Source organism: Typha angustifolia, chromosome 8 (genome assembly GCF_048772165.1).
Source record: "Typha angustifolia cultivar Huaian chromosome 8, ASM4877216v1, whole genome shotgun sequence".
In the NCBI taxonomy this organism is placed as follows: Eukaryota; Viridiplantae; Streptophyta; class Magnoliopsida; order Poales; family Typhaceae; genus Typha; species Typha angustifolia.
The window spans coordinates 63,206-72,251 of record NC_133246.1 but is presented as its reverse complement, the minus strand read 5'-3'; the positions used below and the strand labels follow the sequence as shown (position 1 = coordinate 72,251).

General features: G+C 41.0%; 2 protein-coding genes across 4 annotated transcripts; both read right to left on the bottom strand.

The window, feature by feature from the left end:
* Nucleotides 1-405: 405 nt before the first annotated feature.
* Nucleotides 406-3,066, bottom strand: LOC140764455 (H/ACA ribonucleoprotein complex subunit 4-like). The gene has a single exon (XM_073103034.1). The coding sequence runs from the start codon at nucleotides 2,478-2,480 to the stop codon at nucleotides 594-596; it is 1,887 nt and encodes a 628-aa protein (XP_072959135.1). The 5' UTR covers nucleotides 2,481-3,066; the 3' UTR covers nucleotides 406-593.
* A 340-nt stretch (nucleotides 3,067-3,406) lies between these two features.
* LOC140764456 (1,4-dihydroxy-2-naphthoyl-CoA thioesterase 1-like) lies at nucleotides 3,407-7,537 on the bottom strand. Of its 3 annotated transcripts, XR_012105046.1 has the most exons (4): nucleotides 7,250-7,534; nucleotides 6,902-7,093; nucleotides 6,181-6,420; nucleotides 4,941-5,263 (listed from the first exon to the last, which is right to left on the bottom strand). XR_012105046.1 is itself a non-coding variant. In XM_073103037.1 (3 exons), the coding sequence occupies exons 1-3, from the start codon at nucleotides 7,391-7,393 to the stop codon at nucleotides 3,584-3,586; spliced, it is 432 nt and encodes a 143-aa protein (XP_072959138.1). In that variant the 5' UTR covers nucleotides 7,394-7,537; the 3' UTR covers nucleotides 3,407-3,583. The 3 variants fall into 3 exon arrangements, 2 of the variants coding, with proteins under 2 accessions (XP_072959138.1, XP_072959137.1); XM_073103037.1 differs by lacking the exons at nucleotides 4,941-5,263; nucleotides 6,181-6,420 and adding an exon at nucleotides 3,407-3,679 and having other exon boundaries at nucleotides 7,250-7,537; XM_073103036.1 differs by lacking the exon at nucleotides 6,181-6,420 and having other exon boundaries at nucleotides 7,250-7,532.
* Between the last annotated feature and the right edge of the window lie 1,509 nt (nucleotides 7,538-9,046).

Below are 9,046 nucleotides of genomic sequence, written 5' to 3'. Positions count from 1 at the left end.
AGGGATACTTTCCATTCTAAGCAAAACCTACGGCATACAAAGAATGAATTTCTTGTTCTGTAATAAGAAATTCTTGTTACTGGAGCTACTACATCGTGATCAACAAGTGAATCACTGAATCCAACTTTAGAAGATTGGACCATGTTCAGGGATGTTCATATCTAGTGATACCAAATACAAGATATTTGTTTCCAGAACTTTATTAACTATTAGGGATACGGCTTAGAAAACTACAAATCATAGTATCATATACAATTAAATTGATCACTCCAACAAACACATATAGATAATGAAGCTATGAATACAAAATGCAGAAAATATCGTGTTAGTAGATTTAATTAAAATGAGAAGATGATTTATATTACTTATCTCATGACAGCAAAACTAGCTTACCTGGTGGAGCAATTCAAAGAAGCAGGAAGGTTCAGACAATTTTTGATATGAGGCCAGTAATATTATCCTAGAACAGAACCATTCTTGTACACAGAATAAACAAAAACATGAGTTCTGCATTAGATGTAGCACGTAACAGCAAAAATATGTGAAAAGTCAATTGATTTCTCTTGGAAAGGCAACATTCAAACAAACTCTGCCTACTCATTCTGTTGTTTTTCATCTGAGTCTCGATTTTTCTTTTTCTTCTTCTCCTTTTTCTTCTCACTTTTCTGTGTTTTCTCATTGTCATCTCCTACGCTGCTAGGTAGTTTAGATACCAAATTTTCCTCAGCATCCTTGCTCTTCTTCTCCTTCTTCATCTTCTTCTTTTCTTTTTTCTCCCTGGCTTCATCCTCAGAGGATTGCAAATGATCCTTACCTTCACTATTCTTTTCCTTATCTTGCTTCTCCGCCACCTTTTGCTCATCTTCTCCCTTCTCCTTATCTTTTTTCCTCTTCTTTTTCTTCTTCTCATTCTTTTCCTCTTTGATAGCCTCCTCCACCTTCAGCTTCTTCAATTCAGTCAAACTGTCATCTCTGTCTTCATCACTTTCCTCAACCTTAACCTTCTTAGCAGCTACTATAACAGGGCTTTCAACTCCTTCCACCAACTTGTGCTTACACCCTTCAGCACCATCATCCCCATTCTTATGCTTCTTCTTTTTCTTCTCTGCCTTCTGTTCGTCAGCTGTTCCCTCATCCTCAGTCTCCTTTGGCTCTGGCACCGCTGCAAGACTGGCAATCATGGAATCCCCTCCAGTTGGAAGCACGACATTCCTGAGCCACTCTGCAGGCGTCTTCTCATTTGGCTTTCCATTTTTGGCCAGCAGCCCTTGAGCGACCAACTTCTTTTTCGTCAAGGCTCTTGGCCCCAGACCCCATTTCCTCGGGTATGTGTCCCTATCCATGACCACCCGCTTGATCCTAGCAACCGAACCATGATCACACGTTGCCATGACAGCAGTAGTCATCTCTGCTATTCCTAGAGCAATTGCCTCCCCCTTAGTGGTCATCAGCACGACCTCCTCGCCTACCTCAATGTCATTCTCAAACCTCAACAACCCAGGAATCATCAACTTAGCGCCGTAACATATGGCATTCACAGCAGAGTCCTTGACAACTAGCCTTTTGTAGCTCGTCAGCAGCACCTCCAGAGGCATTACAATCCGCCGCAGATAGCTTTCATCCCTGAAGTTATCAAACGTCCATTGCGCATCGAGCACGTCGTGCATGGTGACCATGTTATCCTTCTCTCCAAGGATGCCTGACCGAACCCTCCGCAGCTCCTGCATATGTCCTCCGACGCCAAGAATCAACCCAAGATGCACGCAAAGTGTTCGTACATAGGTCCCCGCCTCGCAAGAAATCCAGAACACAACAAGATGCTTATCTGCATCGTACTCGAGCAGCTTGCTCTCGTAGATCGTGCGGATCCGAAGTTGGCGCTTGACGGCGGAGATAAGCGGGGGCCGCTGGAATACGGCACCAGTGAGGGTCTCCAGGGCTCGAGCGACGCGGGAGACGTCAGGGACGGCGGAGTGGAGGCGGGCGACGCAGACGTACTCCTTGCCTGCACCCTGCTGCGACTTGACGAGGCGGGTGGCGCGGTCGATGCAGACGATAAGGTTTCCGGTGACCTTGGGGTCGAGGGTGCCGCTGTGGCCGGTCTTCTCGGCGCGGAGGATGCGCTTGATCCAGGCCACGACCTCGTGCGATGAAGGGTTCGAAGGCTTGTCGAGGTTGATGACCCCGTAGCGGAGGTATTCAGCAAGGGGACGCTTGAGAGGGGAGTAGCCGCTGGGGATTGGGGTGTAGTGGCCGGTGCGGACGTTGAGCCGGTCGTAGTTCTTGAGTAGGAGGGGCCACGTCGAGGTGTCGAGTGAGGGAATAAAAGCTTGGGGCTTTATTAGGTAGTCCCTTTGCAAGGCATCTTCGGATTCGGCGGCGGCGTCGCCATTGGCGGATGGGGGATTCTTTTCCTTCTTCTTTTTCCTCCTCTTCTCGGAGATGGGAGACGGAGGTGCGATCTCCGGGGCCGTCGACATGGTTAAGAGGTTTAGGTTTTTAGGGTTTTAGGAGTAGGGAAAGGAGGCAGAAGGCGGCGGAGATAGGAATTTTATAGTATCTTCAAAAAAAAAATTAAAATCTTTTTTTTTTTTTTAAATTTCTTCCTGTTTCTATATTTTCTAAATGAAATGTTCTTGATGATGGCGAATAGTACAGTCGGTGAAATTTCTCGGAGTTCATGTTCTGGTCGGCAGTGACTTCGAGAGCATAAGCTGTTTCGCATGCCACCGATCACCTTGTAGTCGGCGCTTTGAGAAACCGATTGACGACTTCTTCTAGCCAAATACATGGTTATATATAACTATAATAAATAATAATAAACTCTCCTTGGAAAAAACTAACTATGATATTCCGGATCCAGGGCTGTCGAAATAAATAAGATCCGATCAAACTCAAACTAGGCTGGATAATGAGCTAAACCAAGCTTAGATCTTTAAAATATATTTAAAAATTATTTCAAGATACGCTTGATCATGAGCAATGATCAGACTCCACAAGTAGATTGTTATGCATTATGACCCTATCATGTCTTTTCAAAATATGTGAAGATTTTTATTAGTTTATATTTTTTATAGTTGAATTAAATCTTATTTTAAGCTTGATTCAAATCAAACTTAATTAGACTCAAAATTAGTCTTGAATTAATTAAGGATTAAAATTGTTTATTAATTGACTCATTTACAAGCTTGAAATTGACATGAAGCAAAAGGATTTTAATTTTTGATTGATCATAAATATTTATTAAGCTCGAAATTATTTTCAATTTAAGCTTAATCAAAGCAAGGCTCGTCTAAGCTCTATTCGATTACACCCTAGTCCATGCTTCTCTTCTTCTAAGTCTGCAACGACGAGTCTCATAGGACTTGTGTGGTCATGGCCCATGCAAATTCCAACACAAACTTTAAAGTGTTTTGAGTGGCCTAAGACCTAAATTTTATTTATAATCAAATTGCCCTTAAAAGGACAGTAAGGATTTTTGGATGGGCATCAAGTTTTGCTTATAGAACACTTCAATTTTTGGGTTGGAGTTCGGTAGGACAATAAGGGAGCTTGGAGGATTATGGGCGGTCTTCTTTAACTTTCAAGTATTCCAACCTTGTGCGTACATTGATGGCCTTCTTGACATGCAGCTTGAGGAGTTTGCAAACACTTGTGACCAAGAGACACCCTTGAAGACCTGCAAAAATTGGTGCAACCCACTAATCAGTGTGTGGTGAGATTTCTACATATAGATGAGGTGAAGCCTAGCAGCCTTTATTGACTTACTGAGATGCGAGAGAGTTGTGTTAAACTTTCATGGGCATTTAACTTGCCATAGAACATGCCACCTAGTGCTAGGAGTTGTGGACGAGAACAGCAGACCCGCATTTTGTATGTGCAGTCTGTAGACTGATGGACAATTTATCATGTTTTGGGGACAGTCCACATATTTTACAATTTTATAATTTTCTAGCATGTGTCTTCTAGTGTAGAGCTGTCAATATAAATGAGCTGCTCAGTTTGGCTTGGGCTCAGCTTGGATGAAGCTCGAGTCCAGCTCGACTCGATTAGAGATGAGCCGAGTCCAATCTGTCAAAATCGGCTAGAAATTAATATCGAGCCAAGCTTGAGCTAGAGCCTGCTCGCTCAGGCTCAGCTCGATAAGCTCAGTATAAAAGGGGTGAGAAAAACTCCAATCCCCAAATCTCATTTCCACATCACCACCTCCTCCTCCGTCGTGGTTTGTCGGTGCCGCCTTGTCCTCCTTAGCCAAGCTGCCATCGCTGTGCCGCCTCGTGCCCTCATTCTCCTTTGCTAAGTTGCCGCTGTCGCGATACTGCCTCCTCCTTCTTCAACAACGACAAGCCGCCATGGTGCTGCCTCGTCAAACTGCTACGGTGCTGGCAAATTTTTAGCAGATCGAGGTGGATTAGCACCTCCGCCACACAGTTCTTCGACAGGCCCCCCAACGCTGTCCTACGAGCCCCAATCTTCTGCTTTTTCTTCTTCTTTGGCTCAACTTGAATAAGACTTGACGATAGGCTTATTCCAGGATCCAGTTAACCTTGGGCTCGGTCTAGTCCTGTTCGAGCTCGAATCGAGTTGAGCTGAGCCTTAGCCCAATTCTAAGGTTCAAAATTAATTTTGAACAGAGCTTAGAGCCGAAGTCAGCTTACTTATGCTTCGCTCGTTTACAACCCTATTCTAGTGCAGGATTAGATATCTTTTGACCTCCAGAGAGGGAGTCAGGAGAGTTTGTAGGTGAATTATAAAATTAAAGGGTCCATTTATCATCTCTGCTTTCATTTCAGGAAACGACTTCCATCACAAATATTGGACTCAGTCTGGACAAAATTCATTAATACCTTTTACGAAAGAAATCCATAATTAAGGATGATAAGAGTTACAGTGTCCCTTGTGAATAGAGCATCCCTAACCATGTAAAGATCCTGTAGTAATAACTGAAAATAGAATCACCTTTCATATTAGATGGAACAGTTCATACAGCTCCAGACTTCAGAGGCTGCCAGGTTGGCATGTATTTATGAGATCCAAGACAACATTTATTTGCCGTATTTTGTCAAAACATTTATTACGGTACCTTTCAGATCACATATAAAATCAGGGATTACAACTTTGAGTACTTCTTGATGGCCTCTTCATAATATTTCATATCCTTTGGTGTATGCAGATTACCTACTAGGACAACCCTAGATGTCGAAAGCAGGACTTTACTCTCTGAGGTTGAAGGCTCTATTCTCCGAATTTGCACTTCCCACACCTTTTAAAGATTAAAGGTCATTGTTAGAAATGTCTCAAAGTAAGATGAGGAAGAAGAGAACTCAGTGCTATAAAAAAGAAGTTATAAGGACTGCTTTATCATATCGCATTCACGCCAGGTATTTCTGCAGAAATTGAAAAACAAAGGTAATTCCAAAGAAGTACTAGTTCTGATTATTAAGGGGATTAGCAGCTGGAGGGAAGTTCTGTAGTCGATAACAGGCATAGAGCAGTTATGATGGCATATTTCATTGAAAAACTGATGTCACCCAATATGCCATTCAGAAAGGTTTCTCTGTTAAATGATAATTCTATCACTACAACTTTCTAAGCTATATACACGGCTTTTTATACCATCCTTGTGGTATAAAGACAATCTAGATATGAAGAAATTGATTGCCCATTTAGATGTAATGACTAAACTAGATAGTCTCTTAGATCTCTTATATTTCCAGGAGTTCTGCTAATTATAATAAATGAAGATCCCGTTTCGGCTTCCCAGGAGTTCTTCTAGTCTAGAAGATGTCAATCAGAAAAAAAGGAAAAAAAAAAGAGATGTCCGTGTAAACTCATGTTACTGTCTCATACTCATGGTGCTCTACTCTACAGGTAGCAGTATAGTATAGTATAGTATAGTATAGTATAGGTAATTATCCAGAAAATTCAGGGGACGTAAAACCTTTTGTAATTTGTTTGCGGACTCGAGGTGACACGAAAGGCTTCGTGTTTCTGAATTACGTAGAGTAAAAGTTGTTTCGTTTGTAGAGGATGGAACTGCACGTATATGATCATTTTCCTTATTATTGTTGCTCCGAGGTGTTGTCACAGTTTAAAATTGAACTTTTCAGGTTGTTGTTGGGATCTAGCATCATGGAGATTGCACGAAAATACTTTAAAGTGTTCAGTTGAATTGCTTACCAGTTACCACTTTGGAATACGCAGAGCGCTGTGTTGGTGATTAACCTTGAATATTCGGGGATCGAGGAATTGAAAATCTGATGGGATTGATGTGCATTTACAAGTTGAGGTAATACTACTTGGACTTGTAATCTTTTTTCAGTAGGCAACGGAATTCAAACATTGTAGATTGAGTTGTTCTGTCCAGAAACAGGTGGATTTGAAGTCTGGTCATTACGAGTCAAGATAGTTTTCCGCAATCTGTAATATAAGAAGATGCAGAGATGGTAACCATCTTTTTTCTCAGAGGCTTTCAAATAAAAAATAATAAGAAAAAAAAAATCTCTTATTGCAGAGGTTTTCATGTGGAGGAGAATGATGAGTAGCGATTTTGAGTGGGTAAAGAAGAAGTTTTGACTTCGTAATAAATTTAGTCACCGTCAGGAGGATAAGTTACAGAGCTACTTATGTATGATAGATGAATCAGAGGTGACTTTTGGGGAAATGGGCGTTTGCATTTGAGAGAATCAGGAAAGAAAACAGTAGTCATTTCTTATGGACATCTAGTCATGTTTCTACCTCGAGAGACCTTTCTTCTTCTTTTTTCTTACATTAAAATGGAACATCTTTACCGCAGTGGGTTAAAAGAAATTTTATTTATTTATTTATTTTATTTTTTTTAAAAACAGAACAATTATTGGATTCTAATTAGGAATCTAAAAAATGGTTTGATGATCGATACCTGGGTGGTTCTGCCAAGGTGGATGGGCTTGGCTTCAGCTTCAATTTCCTCGCCGAGGGCAGCCGGTTTGAGGTGATTGACGGAGAGCTGGACGCCAGCAACCCTCCCGTATCCGGACGCGACATAGCCTCCCAAGCTGGCCGTGGATTCGGCTATCAGAGCCGACACACCTCCGTTTAGGACCTTGAAAGGCTGATCGATACAAGTAAATACGATTAAATTACGCGGCGGACGATGGAATCGATTAAATTTATTAAGAGTGATTAATAATGCAAAGAGGTAGGGAATGAAGAAAGGGGCGATTGATGGGGGGCGGGGGAGGTTATAGGTAGAGTAAAAAGTGTTAACCTGGCAACAAGTGAGGGTGACCTTAAGGCGGCCGGTGACCTTCTCGGGTGAGATTTGGGTGTACACGAAGCCCAGCGCATGGAGAGCGTTGTCGATGACTGGCTTTGAGTTGGAAGAGGAGGAAAAGTTGGTTGTTCCGCTCATATTTTTTTTTTATTTTCTTCTTCTTCTTCTTCTTCTTCTTCTTCTTCTTCTTCTTCTTCTTGCACGCCCCACACCCACACCTACACCGACGCCCACGCCCACGCCCACGCCCACGCCCAAAATATTTTGAGAAACAGCAGCAAAAACAGCAGGAAGAGATCGATGCTTTTTCTCTCCTTGGGATTAAAACGTCAAACAGTGCACTTTTTTTCTCGAGTGTCCCTTTCTGTGGAAAATTCCAGTGGCGGGCTACTTACGGCTTTATCCTATTCCATGTGAATGTCCTAATTCTGTGTTTAAACAACTACGACTTTTGTGCATCGCAACTATTGGAATTGCTGCTCGACTGCTCGTGTCCAACTAACTAAACATACCTTTGATTTCTGCACATATCAACACAGAATTTTTATTGAATTGATCCTCCGTTTCTTTTTCTTTCTTTCTTTTTTAATCATAAATCACCAAACATATTTGTAAAACAATTCTGTGGAAATTAGTCAACCGGACCATCTGATCCTTAGCCTTATTACTTAACAAACTAGTTTTATGACCAGATCAGGATGTCTGTTTGAAGAGATGCACTTACGCTGCAAAATGCCCACCACGTTGGGCTGGAAATGGGCCTAAGCCTTATGTGACGCACTACTACTTTCACATTAGTTTTAAAGTATCTTTCTTAATTATTTCTATTCTCAATTTCCTATTTGCTCTTTGCTAGTCGATTAACTTCATGCTTCTCCTCTAGAAAAGAATATATATATATATATATATATATTGTTGTGCAAATAGCACAGTGAAGCAGAAGCAAAACTTTCATCTTCAAATTCCCCAAATAAAATAATAATAGCAAAACCAATGCAAATTTAGAGAAAACTCTAATATGATGCTAATAGTGATAGAATAGCAATAAATAACTCCTAATTACGTATTAGACACCCTAATGTAAGTAATCACGAAATAAAGCAATAGAAATAATAGAGAGAGAGAGAGCGAGAAAAGATTTACGTGGTTCAGTAAGGTGCCTACATTTATGAGCAGAGCAATATTTCACTATGCAAATTTTTCGATTACAAAGAGTTTAGCGACTCTAATCACTCTCAACACAATAGTGTCTCATCCTCATAAATATTTACTTAAGCATATTAGCCTAAAAATCTAAAACAGTATTTGTAGGACAAACTTAAGTTGAGAAAATTCCACGAGGCATTCGTACGCATGCATGCCCGTTCAAACACCCCCAAAATGCCAATTCGGAACATAGAATGGCATTCCAATGCCTGCAACTGCAAATGCTCTCAAGAATATGCGTTTGTAGGACCTGTTCAAATACTTGCAAATATAAATTGCTCTTGGGACTTTGCATTCGAACGTCCCCTGGAACCGTTCGGATGTCCTGGCACAAATTGCCGAAACTTTTGAAAACTAAATTTGATCGCTTCATTCTGCTCTTGGAAAACAGCAACTTAAATTTAATAAAGCTATCTACTTCAAAGTACTTAACAAGGACCCACCCTTTATTTTTCCCGTGGATAGTAGGGAAAAACAAAAACAAAAAACAATCAAAACCATTTCATAAAGGATAAAGATGTGAGATTTGCATTTGTTAGATTCGAATCAATCTCGGGTACTAGTAAATAATTATTTGTTTATATG

Bases quoted from the DNA above. Each gene is read 5' to 3' on its own strand.
- LOC140764455 (XM_073103034.1), bottom strand. From the start codon at position 2,480: ATGTCGACGGCCCCGGAGATCGCACCTCCGTCTCCCATCTCCGAGAAG.
- LOC140764456 (XM_073103036.1), bottom strand. From the start codon at position 7,393: ATGAGCGGAACAACCAACTTTTCCTCCTCTTCCAACTCAAAGCCAGTC. The intron at 7,094-7,249 runs GTTAACACTTTT...TGTATCGATCAG, and splicing joins TCACCCTCACTTGTTGCCAG to CCTTTCAAGGTCCTAAACGG. The intron at 5,264-6,901 runs GTATCGATCATC...AATCTTTAAAAG, and splicing joins ACCTTGGCAGAACCACCCAG to GTGTGGGAAGTGCAAATTCG.